The sequence below is a fragment of the Panthera leo genome, chromosome A2 (genome assembly GCF_018350215.1).
Source record: "Panthera leo isolate Ple1 chromosome A2, P.leo_Ple1_pat1.1, whole genome shotgun sequence".
Taxonomy (NCBI): Eukaryota; Metazoa; Chordata; class Mammalia; order Carnivora; family Felidae; genus Panthera; species Panthera leo.
The window spans coordinates 13314244-13336451 of NC_056680.1; the positions used below are offsets into that span (position 1 = coordinate 13314244).

Sequence of the window (22208 nt, forward strand, 5' to 3'; positions counted from 1 at the left end):
GGGTTTGTTGGGATTGGCAAAGGGTGACTTAATTCACCGGGGAGGCATTGCCTGCCCTCCCACTGCGTGCACTAGACCCTGCAGGAGTTGTGGGGAGAAAGATGACCATATACGTGCCCACGGCCATCGACCCAGTGCTGGGCCCAGAGCTGAACACTGTGTACGTAGTTCATCAGATCTTCCCAGCACCTTGCAGGGTGTACAGATGGGGAAACAAGCTCAGAAGGGCAGGTGCACGTGGTGTCGTCGACAGGCTGGATCCCTCCTCCCTGCCTGTCTTGTTGCCTGGGTCGGCCGCTGACCCTGCTCTCCCATGTCTTAGCCTGCTCTGTGCCTTCTGCCTGGGACACCATTCCTGGCCCTGTAAGGCCCTGAGGTTTCTCTCTCCCTCCCTGCGCCACTGAGCTGCGTTGGTGGCTCAGAGTATGTGGGCTGCTGCACTTGTCGAGCAAGCAGAGCCGTTGCTGGGCGACTGCACCGGGGAAGGTGGGGAGACAGTTCGCTCTCAATTTCCCTCTGCCAGGGCGGGGGCCGGGGCCGGGGCACAGGTGGGAGAGGCTGGGCAAGCGTGGGAGTGGCCTGGGCCAGGGGGTCTGGAAGCCAGAAGACAACAGGGATGGAGGGAGGGAAACGTGTGGGCAAAAGTTGGGTAGGACAGGGAGGACAGGACCTAATGTGCGAGATGCTGATTTTCGGGGTTTTATAAGGATCGGACTGGCATTTTGGGGGGATCGTGGGGAGGAAGATCGCCAAGAGATTGGGGCAGCGAGCCTGAGAAGGGGTGCGTGGAATGGAATGGGAACCTGCCTCAGTTCACCAGTGAGCTCCGGGGTCCTCTGCACTCTCTGCCTTATTTGCCAGTGCTCCCGGCCGGGGCATGGCGTCAGCGAAGGAGTGGGGGTGGGGTGGTGAACACAGAAGCGTGAGAAGGCTCACGGGGGGCTCCTGGCCATGTGCAGTGTCCCCCAGGAGTCTGGAAGTGTCTCATGCCACCACTGATGATAATAAGAGTTTTAAGAGTAGGTAACATTTGTCAAAAATGACTACCCCAGACCTCAAAGGCCGAGCTAAGGGCCATGCAGGAGTCCAACCGGGGGCAGAGTGGCAGTGGTCACACCTAGCTTCCCGTCCTGCCCCAGAGCTGGCCATATGTGCGCTCTGGCTTGGGCACGCGGTCCTCTGAGCCCTGAGGCCTGGGCCAGCGCCTGACCTTGTCCCCACCTCCCTGACAGCTGCCGCAGTGGGAACCGCAAAAGCCTGGTGGTAGGAACGCCCTCCCCAACCCTCTCCCGGCCCCTGTCTCCGCTCTCAGTTCCAACAGGTGAGTGTGGGAGCAAGCCTGCAGGGGCGGTGTCCCGTCTCTGCCCCCTCTGCCTCAGTTTCCCCTGCCTGCTTCTTCCTCAGCAGGCAACAGCCCCCTGGATAGTCCTCGGAACTTCTCCGCTGCGTCGGCCGTGAACTTCCCCTTTGCCCGAAGGTGAGTGGTCACTGGCTTTGAGGGATGACCTCAGCACAACTGGTGAGGGGACAGGCAGCGGCATGCTCTTGGTGGTTGGCCCTGCCTCTTCATTCGCCTTTTCCCCTCCCCTGTCCCCTGCCCTGTGACGGTCTCTCCCCCTGGCTTCTGCCCCCGGCAAACACGCGGCCTTCTGCAGCCACGTCCCGCGCATGGACAGGTAATTTCAGGGAGCCCTTGGGGAGGAGGAGGGCACACCATCCAGGCTAAAATCACTAATTCACTAAAAATCATTAATTTACTTAGTCAGAGTTGACGTTGGACCAAGCATTTAAATGTTACTCGTTCACTCATTAACATTTATCGAGCACCCGTTACATGCCGTACCCTGTGCCGGGGGCCGAGGAAGGGGAGGCTGGACTTCGACCCTTGGGGAGTCCTCAGTCTCAAGGGGGTGACTGGCATGTATCCCATCAACTGCAACTCACAGAGGTCAGAGCTTCGATGTGGGAGGCACTGGCAGCTGGGTCAGGGAGGGCTTCCCGGAGGAGGTGTCGGAAGGGCAAGGAGAAAACACACAGTGGATTTGTTCACCTTGAACCTCTGTTCTCCGCCTTTCCGGAAGATCCTTCCTCCAACAGGGCCAGCACCTGCCAGCCACGGTCTCCGTCCTTAGTCCCCACAAACCACGGGGGCCATGCCTTCTTTCCAACTCTTCTGGCTCTCCCCTCTAGGGCTGACGGCAGAAGATGGTCCCTTGCATCTCTCCCATCTTCTGGCTATGGAACCAACACACCCAGCTCCACCGTCTCGGTACCCACAGTCCCACCTTGGCCAGCAGACAGGCGGGTGCGAGGTGGGGCGGGACACGTCTTTGGTTTTTATCAAGGTGTCGGATAGTTGTCCAGCCAACAAACATCCTGGCTGCCCCCTCTGTGCCCCATTCCGGGCAACGTATGGGTCCCTGAAAAGACCCAGCCTCGGTCCCAAGGAGTCCCCGTTCTGGAGGACACAGACATCCCCATCCTGTGGGGTTAGGGCCTGGCCAGAGGGAGTCTTAGGGTTGCTTAGGGAGCAGGCGGCGAGGCTTGCTGGAGGAGGGGGCATCAGAGCTGGGGTTTTGAAGGATGCGTAGAAGTCAGGCAGGAGACTGTTAGCATCTAATGACCAGCAGGCAGCCTAGGCCTTGAGGGGTAATGCTGGGGTTCTGGCTTTGGCGCTGACTGTGAACTCGTGGCCCTGATACCCCCTCCTGCCAGTCGAGCTCATCCTCCCGGGAGCGCCTCCACCAGCTTCCTTTCCAACCGACACCGGATGAACTATGCTTCCTGTCCAAGCATTTCCGCAGCTCAGAGAGCGTGGCTGACGAGGAGGGCGGCCACCGCTCACCCCACCTTCGTCCCCGTTCCCGCAGCCTCAGGTGGGCCTTGACCTCTAACCTCAGCCCCTCCCCGGGCTGCCTTTGGGGCCCACGTTGTGGCCCCTCCTCCACCTCTGGCCCTGACCCTGTCCAAGCCTGGCCTCTGATCCTCGACCCTCCCCTGGACTGGATTTCTGGTCCCACGTCACAAGCTGACTGTCCCCCGCCTGCCCCTTCCCCTTCAGCCCGGGACGCACAACAGGGAACTTCGACAATGAAATCGTCATGATGAATCATGTGTACCGGGAGAGGTTCCCCAAGGTGGGCAGCGCCCGGTGGCTGCACCGGCCCTAACTCCCCTCCATGTTGTTGTCCCTCCTTGGCACCCTGTCTTCTTGGCTGTATCCCCCCCCATCTCTCCATTTCTGTCTGTCCCTATCTCTCTGTCTCAAAGCGCCCCCCTCCAACCCAGGCATATTGCTTCTTCCCCCCCCAGTTCTCTGGCCCCGTCGTCCCCATCATCACATTCTCCCCTACAACTGCCTGTCTTGCCCCCACCTGTGTGTATTGCCCCCCCAGCCCCGTCCAGTGACCAGGTTGTCCCATCCGCCCTGCCCAGGCCACGGCACAGATGGAAGGCCGCCTGGAAGAATTCCTTGCTGCTTTTGCACCCGGCGCCCGGCTGGCCCTGGCCGATGGCGTCCTGGGCTTCATCCACCACCAGATCGTTGAGCTGGCCCGCGACTGCCTGGCCAAGTCTGGAGAGGCCCTCGTCACCTCCCGCTACTTCATGGAGATGCAGGAGAAGCTGGAGAGGCTGCTACAAGATGTGTGTTTTTGGGGGGGGGGGGGGTGGGTGTGGGGGTCCCCGGGGAGGGCAGGGCCAAGGGCCTGCAGGCGACGCCATCGCCCGCCTCTCCCTAGGCCCACGAGCGCTCGGACAGTGAGGAGGTCGGCTTCATTGTCCAGCTTGTCCGGAAGCTGCTCATCATCATCTCGAGGCCGGCGAGGCTCCTTGAGTGCCTGGTGAGTCTCTGCACCCAGCCAGGTGTGGGGCCCAGCGGTTGAGACTAGGCCGCTAGAACCGTCCTGCTGAGATACAAGAGACAGGCCCATCGGGTGGAGTTTGGAGAGGAGCACGGGGTGCCTCCCGGCTGGGCTGGGCTCTTTTCCCCGGGGAAGTGCCAGGAGCTGAGATCTGGAGGGGAGAGTTAAAGCTGCTTCAGACGGAGGGGATGGCACGGGCCGAGGCCTGGAGGTGGCCGCAAGCCCCGGCTTACCAGCCCCTCTGCCACCCCCAGGAGTTTGACCCTGAGGAGTTTTACCACCTGCTGGAGGCTGCCGAGGGCCAGGCCCGAGAGGGCCAGGGCATCAAGACGGACCTGCCTCAGTACATCATTGGGCAGCTGGGCCTGGCTAAGGACCCCCTCGAGGGTAAGCTGACGGGAGTAGGGTGGAAAGAGGAAACCCAGGAGAGGCCGGGGCAGAGCTGTGATTCAAACCCAGAGCCGTCGACTCCACAGCTGCCGTGATGTTCCTTCGTCTCTCTGTGGCTCTGCCCTCAGCCACCTGTGGGGCCCACTGTGGGAAAGTGCCTGGGGTTCCTGGGTCAGCCAGCTGTAAGTGGGACCTCTGACCTGCCAAGGGGTGGCTCCGAGAGGAGCCACCACTCCTCCCACGAGTCCCCAAAGTACTTTCCTGATTTCATCATCTGACCGTGGCCCAGGAGACGGACTTAGAGTCGGACAGGACAACCAACCCGTGGGCTTGACCAAGCTGGTCAAGAACTCCCCCCAGACAGCAGAGTCAGGAGAACTGAGACGTGGGACCCGGGGAGCGTCGAACTTGGACCTGACCTGGTCCAGGTGCGGCCATGGGAGGCTCTGGGGAGAGGTTGATGTGTAAGCGAGTCCTGGCGGATGGAGAGGTGACCAGGTACAGATCTGGGGAAGAGAGGGGGTGGACCGGGCGGCGGGGGAGGGTGAAAGCAAAGGCCCTGAGGTGAGCGGGAAGAGCAGTGAGGGGGGAAGCGACTGGAGCTGAGGAAGAAGCAAATATGGGAGAAGGTGGTGGGGTCAGCAGGGCTTTGCCACAGTGGCTGGTGTCTGCCCAGCATCACTGCTCTGTTATCCCTGGGACTGGGCTGCCGTTGTCCCCGTTTAAGGCTGAGGCTCCAGGCAGATGAGGTCGAGCAGGGATTCAGACCTCGGCGGGCCCCAGGCCAGACCGCTTGTCGACTGGCTGTGTGGCCCCGGCTGTGCCTGGCTGTCCAATGAAGGCAGGTGGTGCCGTGGGCGGCCCCGGGGTCAGAGGAAGCAGAAAGTGGCCGGGCAGTTGGCAGCTGAGACTGTGGGGCAGGTCATCTATCCAGTGTCCCCGGCGGGGAACCTACTGAGTAAAAGAGGCTGTATTCAAACCCAGACCTCCCTCACCCGTGAGACCCCATTGTCCCATCCCAGCCTTGCTCCGTGAGCGTGAGACACTGTCACGATTCAGTGCCATCATCACGGCTCATGTGCACCAGCCGCTCACTCGGGGCCGCCCCTCTGCCAAAACCCTAGGGCCAGAAAACGGCGTGGGTGGGGGGCTCCCTCTGGGCCACACCCTCAGCTGAGGAGGATGTTAGGAGCCCAGACCCAGAGGGCCCATGTCACAGCCTGCGTTAACGGGCCCAAGGCTCGGAGCCAGGATGATGGCTGTGCCATTCAGAGGCTGGGCTTCCCACCGGTCCTTCTGGAAAGTTCCTCAGTCGTTGCTTACTCTAGCCTGGGTTTGGCCAAGACCTGGACGTAGTAGGGGCTTGATGATGCATGCAATGATGGTATCGTGGGAGCCGGTCAGGGAGGCACTACGTCCCCAGGATGAGCCCTGGAGGCCTTGGGAAATCTCTGGGCGATCGAGGCACAGGCACGGAGGCATCATTTGAGGCTCCTCCCTTGTCTCACAGAAATGGTGCCTCTGAGTCACCTTGAAGAGGGAGGACAGCCCCCAGCACCTGAGTCCCCGGAGGTAAGTCACAGAGCTTTGACGCCCCCACCTGTCGGGTTCTTTTCAAGGTAGATCAGGCAGCCGTGGGAGGGGCTGGGTGTGCTGACGTGTTGCACGTAGTAGGTGCTTAGTAAATGCCTGTGACTTGAGGGAGAAGGTAGGGGGATACTGGAAAGGGGCGTTTTGGAAGATGTCTAGGAGTTTTCTGGAAGGAGGACGTGGCTCCAGCCAAAGCTCAGAAACTCAGAAGCTGAGTTTGAGAAGTCTGGAAGGAGAAGGTAGCATCAGATGTCGGGACCAGTGGCTGGGACTTGAAGGCAGGAAGAGCCCGGCCTGCTCTGAGGTGGGGCAGGACCCTGACCCTTCTTTGCCCCCTAGAGCCGTGCCCTGGTCGGCCCATCACGGAGGAAGCCGTGTGAGAATGACTTCGAGACCATCAAACTCATTAGCAATGGGGCCTACGGGTAAGTCCTTGGGTCCCCCATGGACTGATTTCTCAGCCGCCCACAGGGATGCCTGAGGTCCAGCGGCCCCTGAATGTGCAGTCCGGGAAGCTGAGGCCTGAAGAGGGCAGTAGAGACACAGTACAGCCAGGCCAGGGTCTCAGACAGCCTCCGCCACGGTCTAGGCCATTACCTGCCCCAGGTGTAGGGAGTTCTAGGTATACAAGGAAAAAGATGGCCCCGTGGTGGCGGTAGTGAGCAGTGAGCGTCATTTTAGTGCCACTTTGACAGGTCCGCGTGGGGCTGGGGTGGGAGGGGGAGTCCTTCACAGGATAAGACTATCCAGAAGGGGCTTGTGCGTCCGGGTGATTTGGCTCAGCAGCACTGCCAGGAGTCTGGGTCAGGGAGCTCCCAAGAGGGAGCAGTGGCTTGGGGTCTTTTTAGCCCCAGGGTTCGTCTTCCGGATGGCTAGTAAATTTGGGGTCGTTTCACTACGGATGCAAAGCTGGCAAGCTCTCGACGGCTAAAAATCTGCTCCTTTGGGCCCTATTTAAAGCAATTTGAGTTTGGTGCCAGGGGGCTTTTGACCGCAGGGGTCTCAGTCCGCCGCGAAGAAATAAGCCAAGGGCCATCTCTGTCATATCGATGTGACACCAAGAAAGGCAGCTTAAACCCATAGGGTGGCTGCTTTTGGACAGGGGCCAGGTAAGGAGAAAGGGTGTCCCGGCTGTAGGGCGCAGCGCGGGCAGAGGCCTGGCAGGTTGGGTTCTGGGCCCAGGTCGGGTCCCGTTGCCCGCCCGGGCCTCGGTCTCAAGCCTCAGCGAACCCGGCTCCCCCAGGGCTGTCTACCTGGTGCGGCACCGAAACACACGGCAGCGCTTTGCCATCAAGAAGATCAACAAGCAGAACCTGATTCTGCGGAACCAGATCCAGCAGGTCTTTGTGGAGCGTGACATCCTCACCTTTGCCGAGAACCCATTTGTGGTCAGCATGTTCTGCTCCTTCGAGACCCGCCGCCACTTGTGTATGGTCATGGAGTATGTGGAAGGTGCGGTCCACTAGGGCTTGCATGCCTCCAGTGACGGGGAGCTCACCACCTACCCAGAAGAAAGTCCCTCCTTTGACCAAGCTAGGGTGTGCTCCAGCCTCCCTGGGGTCCCAGCCTGCCTTGGGAGCTCCTCAGTCTGTGGTGGGGGGGGGGTCCAACCTGGGCAGTTGGGGCTGAGGGAGTCCAAAGAGGTGTGTGAGGGTGGGACCCAGACATCCTAGGCGGGGGGGGGGGGGGGGGGGGTGGTGCGGTACCAGTGAGCAGAGGCCTGAGGGCCAGAAGTAAGAGCAAGGAGGAGGGAGGGCGGGAGGTGTGGGTCGGAAGGGCCAGGATGATTGGGGGCCAGGGAGAAGAGTTGTTGGACCAGGTTTGCAGTTAAAGAATGAGCAGGGCCTTCAGGTGGTGCAGGGGTGTGCACTGTTCAAGGTCCTTCTAGGCAAGGAGGGGGAACGAGCACTTAGGAGGCACCGGCTGTGTACGGGGTAAGGAACCGTGTCCTCGCAGGGCTGCTGCCCTGCCAAGGGAGAATCAGGAATCTGGATCTGCCCTCCCTCCTGCCCTTCTTGGTTCCCCACCTTGGTTTGGTGTAGACCAGGGATGCTTTGCAGGAGGGTGTGGCGGGGGGGGGGGCTCGTAAGCCTGGAGCAAGGCTCTAGAGCCCAGGGCCTCTGAGTGCATCTGTCCCCCAACAGGTGGTGACTGTGCCACACTTCTGAAGAACATGGGGCCACTGCCCGTGGACATGGCCCGCATGTACTTCGCCGAGACGGTCCTGGCCCTGGAGTATTTGCACAACTACGGCATCGTGCACCGGGACCTCAAGCCTGACAAGTGAGCAGCCTGGGGCTTTGGGAGCGGGGCCTCTGATTGGGGTCTGGGGCTGCTCAGAGCTCCCCGCCTCTCCAGGTCCTGCTGGCCCATGGGCCCCTGGCAGCAGGAAGACAAGGAGCAGTGGCAACTTTGGGCACCTGGTGTATACAGAGGAGGACAGGTCCTTAAGAGGCACCTGCTGTATGCGAGGGGAGGAGAGTTGTGTTTATGGAGATGAGGTCAGGCAAAGAGAACGTGCGGTTTAGGGTGCACACAACGCACAGGGGAAGGGACTGTGCCCTCGCAGAGTTCCCGCGGCACAAGAGGAGAGAACGTGCATTTAGGAGGCACCAGCTGTATATAGGGAACAGGGACGTGCCCTTGGCAAGACCTTCTGTGTGAAGAAAGGGACTGTGCATGTCTTGAGCACCTGTTGTGTGTTTGTGCAGGGAAGACAGGAAGCGATGTTCATTGAGAGCCTTGGGAAGTTTATTTTGCTCTAGCACCTAATAAGCACCTACTGCATGCCAGGTCCTCCGTGGGCGACCGTGAGACGCGTGTGTGAATAATCCATCGTGCTTTATAACCCCTACATAATTTGCAAGGCACTCTCCCCTGCATGAATTGAGCACCTGCTGTTTATAGAGCAAGGGGCTGCTCTTGATATCAAGTGCCGTCTGGATACCAGGCAAGGAGCTCGAGTGTCTTAGTGCTGCACGGGGGTGTGAACATCAGCATTAAGAGTCTGCACGTTTTCAGGCGTCTTGTAGTTTGCCAGCGGCTTAGAAAATAAAGTTTGTATTTGGCACCTGCCATGTACCTGGGCCTCTGTGCGCAACACTTGTCAATATGCTCTGTGCCATCAGGTCCGTGGATCATCCTAGAGTGGGGTGGGGTCTCCTGAGTGACCCCAAGGCAGCACCTGCCCCTCCCAGGCTCGGGACCCCCATCTGCAAAATGGCACAGGCCGGTGCCCAGCCCCAGAGGGTTCAGGGAGACAGGCGTATACGATAGACACGCGAGAAAAATATTTTTTCCTTTCACTTTGGAAAATTCCAAATACATCCCAAAGTCAAGAGAAGGCGCATTCATTCACTGGGGCTGTCAGAGCAAAATAGCACAGAACTGGGCGGCTTAAACAATAGAAGTTTATTCTCACAGTCCTGGAGGCCAGAAGTCCAAGATCGAGGTAGCAGCAGGGCTCCCTCTGCAGTCCCCAGGGAAGGATCTCTTCCAGGACCCTCCCCCAGCTTGTGGTGATTTCTTGGCTTGTGGTGACATTTCCTTGCTCTTCACATGGCGTCCTCCCTCTGCATGTCTGGGTCCAAATGCCGTTTCTATAAGGACACCAGACATACTGGATGAGGGGTCACTGTACTCAGGGACGTCCTCCTCTTAACTAATCACACAACGATCCCGTCTCCAAATAAGGTCACGTTTGTAGTCACTAGAGGTTCGGACGTCAACATGTGACTTTGGAGGTACATAACTCAGACCAGAACAGAAGGAAGGGTCCAGTGCCCCCCACCCCGTCCACTCCCCACATCCATCCCGTTTCCACAGCTTCCAACGCTTGGCCCATCCTGCTTCCTCCCCATCCCTGGGTCCCCCCACCCCCCATGCCGGGCAATTTGAAGCATATCCCAGGCATCGTATCATTTCATTATGATTACATTTGTAAGAAGGGAAGGGTTTTTTTGTTTTTGTTTTTTAACATTTACCTATTTTTGAGAGAGAGAGAGAGAGAGTGCGCAAGCAGGGGAGGGGCAGAGAGAGAGGAAACACAGAATCCGAAGCAGGCTCCAGGCTCCAAGCGGTCAGCACAGAGCCCGACGCGGGGCTCGAACCCACAAACCATGAGATCATGACCTGAGCTCAAGTCAGACGCTTAACCCACGGAGCCACCACGGCACCCCCAGAACTTTTTAAAGACAGTGGGTGCACAGAATCGTTCCTTTAGAGAGTCCGTGGATGCAGTTCTGTGCCAAGTAAACGGTTTATCAAACAACTTGGCTGTACGCAGCTCTCCAGAAATTAAGCAGCCGAGGTACCAGGAGGTGCACGAAACCGCGACTTTCGGTGGTGCGTATGGTTCTGTCATCTGGCAAGGCGTTTATATCCTTGAGCCAACGGGAAAACTAGATCAGCAGGGTGCATGGGAGGTGTACAAGGTTTTAAAAACGGGTGCCCTCAGGAGGTGCACAGAAATATTTCTGTATACAGCAGCTGCTCAAGGTATGTTCATTTTTCGACAGGAAACGTAAATAACGAGGGCTTGCAAAGAAAGCATTTAGCGAAAACAAAAAATGGCCACGTGTGCAAAAATATACTGTGGGTTTCAGGCGTTTTCATGCACAGCGGGGAGATGGCATGATTCTCGGGACATGTAAATTCCAACAGCGGAGTATACAGTAGGTGCTCAGTAGCGACACCAGATGCATCCGGTGGGTGCACCGAGACGTTTGCCAGATTGGCAGTATTGCCCAAGACCTGTTGGTCCTCGTGATGATGTGCCCGCGCTCGGGAAGTGCTTTCCGGCCCCCTCGGGGGAGTTAAGCCGCCCTGGCTGGACCTCAGCCCACCTGGGGTGGCACCAGGTTCCGGGGTGGCATGAGAAGCCAGGCACCTCGGGCCCCCCAGCCCTGAGTGCACCACCCGCCCACCCACAGCCTGCTCATCACCTCACTTGGCCACATCAAGCTGACCGACTTCGGCCTGTCCAAGATTGGGCTCATGAGCATGGCCACCAACCTCTATGAGGGCCACATCGAGAAGGACACCCGGGAGTTCGTGGACAAGCAGGTGTGCGGGCGGGCAGGTGGCCCTGGGTGCGGGGCCGCCCCCCTCTATCTGGATCCTGACCCTCAGGACGCGGGGAGACTTCGCAGCACAAAGGAGAAAATAAACCGCACCCCCCCCCCCCGCCCCCCGCCCCGTAATTCTCTCCACCCCCCGTTCCCAGCCTGGCCTTGGCCTCTCCGTCCCCCTCGTGGTCTCTCTGGAGTTGGAGGCCATCCTCCTGTTCCCCATTCTGCCTGACCCAGGTGTGCGGGACCCCTGAGTACATCGCGCCCGAGGTGATCTTCCGCCAGGGCTATGGGAAGCCGGTGGACTGGTGGGCCATGGGTGTCGTCCTCTATGAATTCCTGGTGGGCTGTGTGCCCTTCTTCGGAGACACCCCCGAGGAACTCTTCGGCCAGGTGGTCAGTGGTGCGTTTCCCCCACCGTGGCCCCGATTCGAGTCTTGGCCGCCCTGGGGCTCTGGACAGCAGTTTCCCTACCGAAGGGAGCGGCTGTGTGTGTGGATTGGGCACGTGTGGTGTGCCTGGCCCCAGCTGGACACTGGGGACATGGCCAAGGGCGAGACAGCAGGGGAGAGAAATACGCAAATTAGGGAACCTGAGATACAAAAAAAAGTGCCCAGGAAAAGAAGCAGGAAGTGAGTGAGGGGAGGTGGTTGGAGGTGCTACGAAGGGCTGTCCTCACCCTCTCACTCTCTCTTTTTTATTTTCTTTTACGTTTATTATTACTTTTTTAATTTGACTTGATTTATTTTTCCCTCTCCTCATTCTAGATGAGATCATGTGGCCCGAAGGGGATGAGGCCCTTCCAGCAGATGCCCAGGACCTCATCACCAGGCTGCTCCGACAGAGCCCACTGGACCGTCTGGGCACTGGTATGTGGACGTGGGATGGGGAGAGGCTGCATAGAGAAGGGGGACTTGGGGCTGGGGTTTTGAAGGACGCATAGGAGTTCACCGGGCACTAGCGGAAGACCTTGAAGGAATAGCGGGTATCTGGGTCGGATGCAGACAAGGGCCACTGAGGCTGAGTGAGAGCCTACACGGTCACCGTGGGGTATGTCCTAAGGTCCTCAAAGGCCCAGCCCAGTGGATCCCACTGTTCAGATTCCCCAGCCACCTAATTAATGGTTAAAGGACTATTCGAGACTCACGCAGACACTACAGGTTATGTCCATGAGGAAGCTTAGCCACTGGAGAGGACCAGCTGAGGTTGGGGAACAGGATCCCTTCACGCAGTCAGCTCTCTGCTCCGTGGAGTAGAAATGCATAGAAAAGGCTGGAAAGAAAGCCCTCCTAGGGCTTTGGGATCTCAGAATCCAGCAGAGGAAAGAGCAGGGCCTGGCGGCTAGCCCCAATTCTGTCTGTCTTCAGGCTCTTAAACAGCGGCTGTTCCCCTCGCCATCTTTATGGCTCTGTGTTGGCCAAGTTGGGGCTCAAATTTGGCCCAGGGGGCAGTGGGGGACAGGGACACGCAGGGCTGAGCCAGGCATGTGTTGGCAGGTGGCACCCACGAGGTAAAACAGCACCCCTTCTTCCGAACACTGGACTGGGCAGGGCTTCTGCGACACAAAGCTGAGTTCGTGCCACAGCTCGAAGCCGAGGATGACACCAGCTACTTTGACAGTAAGTGGCGGGGGGTGGGGGGGGGGTCAAGGGGGTGGGCTCTGCTATCCCACAAGCCCCTGAGGCGGGGAGGGGCTGTCTGCCACGGTCTCCACCCAAGCACCTCGCCCTGGGCCTGGAGCTTCTGACTCCCTGAGCTTTCTGAGTAATCAGAGCAGCTGCCCCCTCCCTGGCTGGGGTTTCCTGTGCCTCTGGGGTCCGGAGGCCACGGCATCCTCTTGGGTTGTGGGAGGGGAAACCAAGGCACTGAGTGTGGCAGACCCTTGCCTGGCGTCCCTAGCGGGTTCAGCCTCCTGAGCGTCCAGCCCTGACCAAGGATGGTGCCTCATCTGTCACACGGGAGGGAGGGGCGCTTCGCTTTGCCTTGTGGAGGGAGCCCCTCCGACATTGTGGGTGGGCTCAGACAAGTCTTCCTCTGCCTACTTGGGGCTCCAGCCACACAGGTTAAATGCTCTAGGTTTCCAGCACCTCCTCTGGAACTTGCTGTGTGATCTTGGGCGTGTCAGAGGTCCTCTCTGAGCAGCTGTTTCCTGTTCTGTAAAGTGAGGAGCATCCTTTATGTTTAAGATGCACACGATCACCTAATTCTGGGTGACCCATCTCAAGGGCGAGGCTCCCGAGGGTCAGACGCAAGAATCCCCACCCACAGTCCCACGGTTTTCAGGGACCCAGCTGGAGTTTTTCGGCCAGGTCCTCGCTCTGCCAACTCAAGCCTCCCGTGGCCCCTAAATACACCAGACACAGCCCCACCTCAGTGCCTTTGCCCTGACCGTGTCTCCCCACCCCGGGACGCCCTCCCCAGATCACCCCACAGCCCTCGCGGCCGCCTCGGGGCATCGGGTGGGCTGTACGTGCCTTTCCGTCCTGCAGCGCGCTCGGAACGCTACCGCCACCTGGGCTCCGAGGACGAGGAGACCAACGACGAGGAGTCATCCACGGAGATCCCCCAGTTCTCGTCATGTTCCCACCGGTTCAGCAAGGTGGGCCCGGGGACCTAGCTACGGCACTGGGGACGTTGCAAAACGTTGCTTCGAGGTTGGGGGCGGGGTTCTGCTGCTTTCTGTCGTCATGGTGGTTGAAATACGTATGAAATATACCATCAGAGCCGTTTGATTGATTGATTGATTGATTGATCGATTGGGGGGGGCGGGGTAGAGTTTTTACCTTTAACGAAATGACCTTGGAAATGACATACCTTTCCGCGACGCCAACGCTACGGTTTTCGGAGTCACAGTAAGGTACGCAGAATTGCATCCATCATTAACGTGAATGCCAACACTTCAAGCACTGTTTACATGGCGAACACAGTCAAGAAAGCAGCCACCGGACAAACGTGGGCTCCTCTCCTGCCTCCCCCTCTTCCCGGGAGGTGGCGGCAGGGGCAGCTGCAGCGGCAGAGGTCAAAGGGGTGGCGCCCCATCGTAGCCATTTTAAACTACAATTCAGTGGCGTTCCGCGCATTCATAAGGTCGGGACACCGATCACCTCTGGTTCCAGAACGTTCCCATCATCCCAAAGGGAACCCCCGATCCCGTGGGCAGTCACTCCCCTTCCCCTCTCCCCCGGCCCCGGGCCACCCGCAGTCTGCCTTCTGTGTCTGGTGTCTTTCACTCAGTTGGATGTTTTCAGAGTTCACCCGCGGCATCGTGTGCGCAGGGCTTCGTTCCTTTTTGTGGCTGAGGAGTGTTCCGCTGTGTGGACGGACCACGTTTTGTGTACCCATCGGTTGGTGGACACTTGGGTCGTTTCCACTTTTGGGCGACTGTGACCAGCGCTGCTGTGCTGGGTGCCACGTTTTACAGCCTCACAAGCTTAAGTTTCCTTCCTTCGTGTCCAATTTGATGAAGAAAACCTTCCCTGCTGCTTGTGGGCCTGGGCCCCAGGCGGAGCGTCCTGATCAACAGCAGAAACCCTGGCTGCGGCCCCCTTGGTAGCCGGGCCCCTCCGAACCTTAGTTTCTCCGTCTGTACGGTGGCCGTCTTTACTCTGCTGTTTTTAGGGATGTGGTGAGTTTGGATTTAAGGAAGTGACTCCCAGGGAAGCACTCAACTAAGCTCCCTCTTTTTCCTTTTTTTTTTTTTTTTTTTGAGAGAGAGAGAGAGCGCATGTGTGTGTGTGTGAGTGGGGGAGAGGGGCAGAGGGAGAGAGAATTCCAAGCTGTCTCCACACCCAGCGTGGAACCCGACGCCGGGCTCGATCCCACAACCCTGGGATCGTGAGTCGGACACTCAACCGACGGGGCCACCCAGGCCCCCCCACGGTTACTAATGTTTTCTGTTTCTTCCAGGTCTACAGCAGCTCCGAGTTCCTGGCCGCCCAGCCCACGCCAACCTTCGCCGAACGGAGCTTCAGCGAGGACCGGGAGGAAGGGTGGGAGCGCAGCGGCGAGGCTGAGTATGGCCGCCGCCTGAGCATGGATATTCGGTAGGTGGGCTGGAGAGTATGAGCAGATCCAGCTTCCGAGCCGGCTGGGAGGTGGAACCACAAAATCTAACACTGCAAGGAGCTTCCCGGTGGCCCAGGAGAAAAGGGTCAGACACACTGGCTAGCCTGTCAGACCCCTGCCAGCGCGGCCCCTATCACTGCTGCCTCTGGCTTTGCGTCCCTTACCACAGCAAGCATAAAGCAGCCGTGCGCTGTCCTACTGCTAGGCTTCTGCTTGCCCTGTTCCCTCTGCCAGCATACCCTTCGCTAACAAACTCCTGTCCGTTCCTCAAAGACCAGACTCAACAGAAATAATCAATGTCTACTAGAGGATGAGTGTCGGAAGCTGGGTTTTAAAAAACACCAATTCTCTGGGCAGAGGACGGGGCAAGCAGAGGGAACTCACCCTGTATTTACGAATTACCTCTGGTTCTGGGCTGAGTGTTCAAATCTGGCTGCCAGGGGTAACTGGGTGTCCCGGGGCGACGGCGCCTGGCAAGTGTGACTTTGGCCCTTCCCTGCAGCAGCCTGAGGTCCTGGACATCCTCTGGTACTTCCTGTCCGTCGTCTTCCCAGCCCGAGCGGGGCCCCAGCCCGTCTCTCTTGAGTACTATTAGCCTGGACACGATGCCCAAGTTTGCCTTCTCGTCAGAGGATGAGGGAGCCAGCCCGGCCTCTGCGGGCCCCAAGAGGCCCATCTTCATTCTGGGGGAGCCTGATCCACCCCCAGCAGCCACCCCAGTGATGCCCAAGCCCTCAAGCCTTTCTGGTAGGTGAGGTCCAGGGTGGGCGGGATAGTGTTGTAGAAAGTTTCCCAGAGGGACTATTTGAGATGGGTTTTGAAGGATAAGTAGGAGCTCCCCAGAGAGACCATTCGCCTGTCTAACAAAGGCTTTAAGATAGGAGAGGCCAGGGCTCCCAGAGAATCCTCGAGCCTCAGCTTGTCTCCCAGTCTAGGGGTGATACCCCCAGCTTCACTGGGTCAGGATGGGACTGGAGAGGGGGGTGAGACCGCAGAGCTCTGAGGGGTGCTGGGGGTCTGACGGGTGGGAGAAGGCTGCTTAGAGGAAGGGACTTGCAGCGTGGAGCTTTCCAGGGAGAGCAGTGCAGGAAGGAAGTATGGGAAGAGAGAACCCTCTAAAGAAAGGCCAGGTAGCCAAACTAGGGTCCACGCTGACCGGGGAGGAAGGGGCTCTGCCTGCCGAGGGCCGAAGGACTGAGTGGTGAGACCGGCCGGGCTGACCCCCAACCCTGCTGACCCCTAGCTGACCCAGCCGCCCTCAGCCACGCACGCCTACGAAGCAACAGCATTGGTACACGGCACTCAACGCCACGGGCCTTGGATGCTGGCCGAGGCCGCCGCCTTGGGGGCCAAAGAGACCCAGCTCCTGAGAAGTCTCGGGCCTCCCCCAGCGGGGGCCGTGTGCCCAAGTCAGCCTCCGTGTCCGCCCTGTCACTCATCATCACGGCCGGTAACGCACGTGGCCCAGCCTCGTCTCTTGGCTTTGTCCGTCCACGTCTGTTGTAACCGCGGGGCTCGGGCTGTGCCACAGGAAGGGGGAAGGAGCGAGACACGGGGAGAGCTGGGGGGCCGGCATTCCTGGCGGAGGGCACTGCATGTGCAAAGGCCTGATCGGGGGACCGTGCCTGGGACACTGGAGCAGCAGCAAAGCAGCCAGAATGGTCAGCTTGGGAAGGGGAGGTGCCCTCCCCACCCTCGTCCCTGCGAGGGAGTGACCACCCCCCCCCCCAACCCGTGTCCTTGCAGATGATGGCAGCGGCGGCCCCCTCATGAGCCCTCTGTCCCCACGCTCACTGTCCTCGAACCCGTCGTCCCGAGACTCCTCTCCAAGCCGAGACCCGTCCCCCGTGTGCGGCAGCCTGCGGCCCCCCATTGTCATCCACAGCTCAGGCAAGAAGTACGGCTTCAGCCTGCGGGCCATCCGCGTCTACATGGGCGACAGCGATGTCTATACCGTGCACCACGTTGTCTGGGTGAGCTGGCCTCGGGGTGGGCAGGAACAGCGGGACTTGGTTTGAGTCTAGCTTCACCCTGGCAAGGCACTTCACTTTGGGAGCCGCATTTTCTAGTCTTGGGAAAGCCAGCTCATTGGCTGAAAGGTTTTGGAGCCCAGGGCAGGGAGCTGGTGCCACCTGGGTGTTTGCAGCCGCTCTTACTTAGGGGGAGGGGGTTGGGCAAGACGGACAGGGATGGACAGAGAGGCAGAGACCTCAGTTGGGCATGAAGCTCCCGCCCCACGCCCGCAGATGCACACTGGGTGTGATGTCCTGCCTCCCCCCAGCCCAGGGCCCGTTCCCTCCCTGCCAACACCCAAGGTCAAGGAAACCACGTGAGTGGCAGCAGCTTGCTGGGGTCCCACAGCTGACCCAGCTGGGCTGGGGTCTCCAGCTGTGGGTCCCAAGCCCCCTGACCCTACCATCCACCCCCAGAGCGTGGAGGAAGGAAGCCCTGCCCAGGAGGCGGGCCTGCGAGCTGGGGACCTCATCACCCACATCAACGGGGAGTCAGTCCTGGGTCTGGTGCACATGGACGTCGTCGAGCTGCTGCTGAAGGTTCAGCCCCCCATCTCCCCACCCTTGGGACTTCCAGACTCCCACCCCACTCTGCCTACCCTTGGGGCTCCCAGAATCCCCACGTCCCGTCCATCCTCAGGGGCCCAGATCTGCCCCCACTGCTTTGCTCCTGTGACCCCTCAGCTTTTGATCCTGAGGTTCTCCCCTCTGGAACCACACCTTTCCACACCCGGTCCCACCTCCAGGCCTTGCATGTCCCCTCCCCTCTGCCCAGGACGTACATCCTCCTTTGCCCCCTGGGTGCCCCTACGTTTGGCCCTCCTTCTGGCTCACCCTGGCCTTACGAGGCTGGGGGTGTCCGTATTATCTTTATCCTCCTCGGGGGGGGGGGCTGAGGCCTGGGGGTGGGGAGGTGGGCCCAGGCCAGGAGGCAGGGCCTTGTTTGGAGAGCTCCTAGGACCGGTGGGTGGACAGGTGGGCAGCTCACTGCATGGATGGGCAGATGACGGACATGTGTCTTTGGCCCAGTGAGTGGCAGGTCCGTAGGCGAGAAGTGGGTAGATAGGATCTGGGGCTCTGACGGATGAAGAAGTGCGTGGGGGGCTTGCTAGGTGGGAGACACACAGGTGACCCCCTCGCCATCCCTCCTGCAGAGCGGCAACAAGATCGCCCTGCGGACCACAGCCCTGGAGAACACCTCCATCAAGGTGGGCCCCGCCCGGAAGAACGTGGCCAAGGGCCGCATGGCTCGCAGGAGCAAGCGGAGCCGCCGGCGGGAGACCCAGGACCGGTGAGCGACGGGTGGGCCGGCGCGGAGTGCTGCAGAGGACCGGGAGCACGCTCCCTAGACTGCTGGGGACAGGGGTCCTGACGCATCGGGTCTGTCCCCCTCAGGCGGAAGTCGCTTTTCAAGAAGATCTCAAAACAGTCCTCTGTGCTGCACACCAGCCGGAGCTTCTCCTCCGGCCTCCACCACTCCCTGTCGTCCAGCGAGAGCCTCCCGGGTTCGCCCACCCACAGCCTCTCCCCCAGCCCCACCACGCCTTGCTGCAGCCCAGCTCCCGACGCCCCCGCAGGTAGGTGTGCCCCCCCCCCCCCGCCCCGCCCCGCCCCGCCCCGGGGCCACCCTGGGGCTGCTCAGGTCTGGGGGGCCTGACCCCGGTGAGGACGCCGCCGGCGGGGTTTAACAGGAGGGAATGACATGATGTAGGAAGTGAGGGGACCAGAAGGCCCTCTCCAGTCGCTTGGGGTCTGAAAGGCAGCCTGGAAGTGGTAGGAGAGAGGCGGGAGAGCAGAGAAGAGAGTACCCAGCAGACGGAGCATCGTGGACCAAGGGGGCTAGGCTGCAGGGTTGTGAAAGCAGGGAGAAGGCTGGGAGGGAGGAAGTTGGGAGATGGGTCAGGCCAAGGAGCTGGGCTTAAATTGGTGGGCAGCTGGGAGCTATGGAGGGTGTGTGAGCTAGAGAGGGCATGTTTTGGAAGGGTCTGCATTTTAGAAAGATCATTCCGGGGCAGGAAAGGATGGGGACTTGGCCCAATGTCTGTGAGAGACAGCCAGGGGCAGACACCCCTAGGCTCACTGGGTCAGCATCCAGTGATGGGAGGACCAGGCTGGGGCACCCCTGAGGGGAAGCAGGGAAGGCCTCCTGGAGGAGGCCCCTGCTCCAAGAAGCCCTCTCGGCCCCCTCTCTACCCTGACTTCGAGGGGCTGAGGGTATCTGTGCCACCTTTCCTTTCCTCAGACCAGGTATCCTCTGCAGCTGAGGCTTGGGGTGGAGGGGCGGTCACGGGGCAGATGGTGGGTGCGTATCTTTGGCCCATTGAGGGGTAGGTCATTAGATGAGAGGTGGGTGGATAGGAACTAGGGCTTTGATGGATGAGTAGGAGTTCACCAGATCTAAGCCAAGGGAACACCTTGCACACATTACAGGAGGCGAGGAAAGGAGGCATACTGGGTGGCCGTAGGCAGAGACGTGGGCTTTGGCAGGCGCTCTCAGGCCCAGGGCCCCACGACAGGGCTGGGGACATGCAGGCTGGTGGCCCTGACCCTCGTCTATCACCCACAGACACCGCATCCCCTCCCAGCGCATCCCCGAGCTCCAGCAGCCCTGCCTCTCCTGCCGCCGCTGGCCACACCCGCCCTAGCTCCCTGCATGGCCTGGCCGCCAAGCTCGGGCCACCCCGCCCCAAGGCCGGCCGCCGCAAGTCTACCAGCAGCATCCCGCCCTCCCCACTGGCCTGCCCACCGGTGCCTGTGCCCCCACCCCGCTCACCCTCGCCCCTCCCCGGGCACCCACCTGCACCCGCCCGGTCTCCACGGTTGCGCCGGGGCCAGTCGGCCGATAAGCTGGGTTCGGGTGAACGGCTGGATGGGGAGCTGGGGCGCCGCGGCCGCGGGCCAGACTCGGAGCTGGTGGTCATGCGGCGGCTACACCTGTCCGAGCGCCGTGACTCCTTCAAGAAGCAGGAGGCCGTGCAGGAGGTGAGCTTCGATGAGCCCCCCGAGGAGGCCGCCGGGCCGCTCACCTCTGTGCCGCAGATTGCCGTGGAGGGCGCCGAGGCTGTGCCAGGAGCCCTTGGTCCTGCCGGGAAGGACTGATCCCTCCCACCTGGCCTCCCCCTGGCCTAGAAGTTGGGCTTTTTTTGTGTGCAATGTTTTTTCCGTAAAGCGACTCTGGGATGGAGACTGTGACACCCGGAAGGCGAGAAGCCATCTCAGTCCTTACCGGAAAGTAGAGACCACACCTCCTTCGTGTTCCGGTGCAGATCAGGGGCCGTACGTAGGGGCAGGAATGGGGGACAAGGGTGGCATTGTAAATAGCAGCAAATCCCTGCGACTAATTTATTACTTTTTATAAGCGATAGGTAGACTGAGCCACCACTGTGAAGGTGGCTGCCCGGGTCCTGCCCCTTGCACCTGGGACCCCATTTGCAGACGCTGCCCCCTGGGCTGAGAAGGAAGCACTTTGGACAAGTTACGTATGTTCGTGTTTTCTAGGTTTTCTGTATGTTTCAGTTCTGTGTGTGTGTTCCTTGATCCCATCCTGGCCCAGGACCCACTGACCTGAGGGCGTACAGGCAAGCTTACCTGTCCGGGCCCAATGCGGATAGGACTTGGAGAGTCTGTACATGATTCCCCTCCGCCACAAAACAAAGCAATCCCGATGACGGACTGGACGCTGAAAGCTACGTCTCACTGTCATAGCCTCTATCCCTAGGCCAGTCTCGCTAGAGTTTGTTTCTAGTCCTGAAGGCTTCAGCCCGGGGGAGGGGGTGTGGGAGCTGGGACCTTGATGGAGGAGCAGAGAGGTCACCCACTCCACAGGGGGACACTGATGCCCTGGGGGGGGGGGGGAGGCACAGGCCTCGAAGGGTACTACTGCCAGGGCAGGGGAAGAACGTCCACCCTGGACAAGATTTCACGTGCTCAGTGCCCACCAGGGTGAGCCCTTGACCACGATGTGTCTGAAACACCCTACGGGGGGGTTCCCGCAACGTATCGCAGCCTTCCTAGAATGAAATTCAAGTGAGAAACCCGACTGGGGGGCAATGGGGCCCAAGTTTGAACCTTGGCTTCCTCGTGTGGCTCTGGGAAAACGGCTTTCCCACTCTGTGCCTCAGTTTCCTCGTGTTTACAAAACTAATCCCCATGACTATTTATGAAGCATCCGCCCTGCGCCAGACGCTTTTACTCGTGGCTTCTCCCTCAGCCAGCCTTGAGAAGGCTGCAGGTGGCGGTGTCCTCCCCATTTTACGGACAAGTAACCGAGGCCTGGCGAGGGGTGGAGACGGGTCGCACGATCCCCTGGTAAAAAAATCATGCAGCCAGGCCCCGTCGTGGGCACTGTCGACAAGGGAGCTTGAACGGAGAGGCTGGTGTCGGATACGGCAGATCCACCCCCAGCTGTCTTCCCCAGGCCGCCGTGTGACACACACTGAGCGTCTCAGAACCGCCACGATCCCTGCGCCCCACCTGATGAGGGCACTTTCCAGGCACGGTAGCCCACTCTGCATCCCTCCCAGAGACCCTCGCCCAGCACTGGCTGGTGCTGGAGCTAGACCAAGGCTGTGCATGACTTGTGCCCCCCCCCCCTTCCATCCTGGAGCTGACCGTGAATAAAAGCCCACGTTTACAAAGAGGAGGCCCAACGTCTGGATTTGTGACGGGCAAAGAAAGGGGTAAGGGGAGAGAGTGTGGCGGGGACGGGGTGAAAACCGACTTCCTTTGAAGGGGTTTTGAAGGCGGCACAGGAGTTCGCCAGTGAGATTCTCCCTGATGTCTTCTCGGGTCCCTGGCCTCCTCCTGCCCTCTCCCCGAGTACCCATCATAGGCTCTGCTCTTAAAAGCTTCATCCGGACACCGATCTGGGGCCCCGAGCTGTGTTAATAAAACAAATAAACCATCTTTGTGTCCTTTCTATACAAGTCTTCGCTTGAACTGTGCCCGGTCCCCCCACAGTCCCCCACGCCGCACGCGAACCCACCCCAACTCCGTGTTTTTGGGTTACTTCTGGGCAGTACCAGAAGCCCCGGGCCACGCTTCCGCTATTCCGGAAACAATCGTCCGTCTCTGGGTCCTCGTTGGGCGTGTTCCCGCGCTCGCTGAGCTGCAAATAGTTCAGCTGTTTCCGGACGCTCTGGGCTGCCATGGAAACGCTTTCAATCCCAGCTTATTTGGCTCTTTCCTGAAAAGCTCGGATTCCTGTGGCGAGCTCCCTT

The 22208-nt window shown here is 59.9% G+C and overlaps 1 protein-coding gene across 16 annotated transcripts in view; it reads left to right on the forward strand.

Annotated features, from left to right (window-relative positions):
• MAST3 (microtubule associated serine/threonine kinase 3) overlaps positions 1-22208 on the forward strand; it is a 37675-nt gene extending 15467 nt beyond the window's left edge. For 3 of the 16 annotated variants that reach the window (XM_042928902.1, XM_042928890.1, XM_042928900.1), the window contains 26 exons: positions 1233-1321; positions 1405-1477; positions 1656-1676; positions 2191-2269; positions 2716-2876; positions 3062-3137; positions 3436-3645; positions 3741-3842; positions 4118-4250; positions 5764-5825; positions 6183-6268; positions 7087-7295; positions 7988-8126; positions 10775-10907; positions 11150-11315; positions 11680-11781; positions 12409-12531; positions 13402-13511; positions 14819-14955; positions 15480-15724; positions 16221-16427; positions 16724-16950; positions 17407-17529; positions 18144-18280; positions 18385-18566; positions 19556-22208. In XM_042928902.1, coding sequence (XP_042784836.1) covers positions 1233-1321; positions 1405-1477; positions 1656-1676; positions 2191-2269; positions 2716-2876; positions 3062-3137; positions 3436-3645; positions 3741-3842; positions 4118-4250; positions 5764-5825; positions 6183-6268; positions 7087-7295; positions 7988-8126; positions 10775-10907; positions 11150-11315; positions 11680-11781; positions 12409-12531; positions 13402-13511; positions 14819-14955; positions 15480-15724; positions 16221-16427; positions 16724-16950; positions 17407-17529; positions 18144-18280; positions 18385-18566; positions 19556-20088 — 3865 coding nt within the window. In that variant the 3' untranslated portion in view covers positions 20089-22208. The other 13 variants (XM_042928891.1, XM_042928901.1, XM_042928895.1 and 10 more) reach the window with 9 other exon arrangements.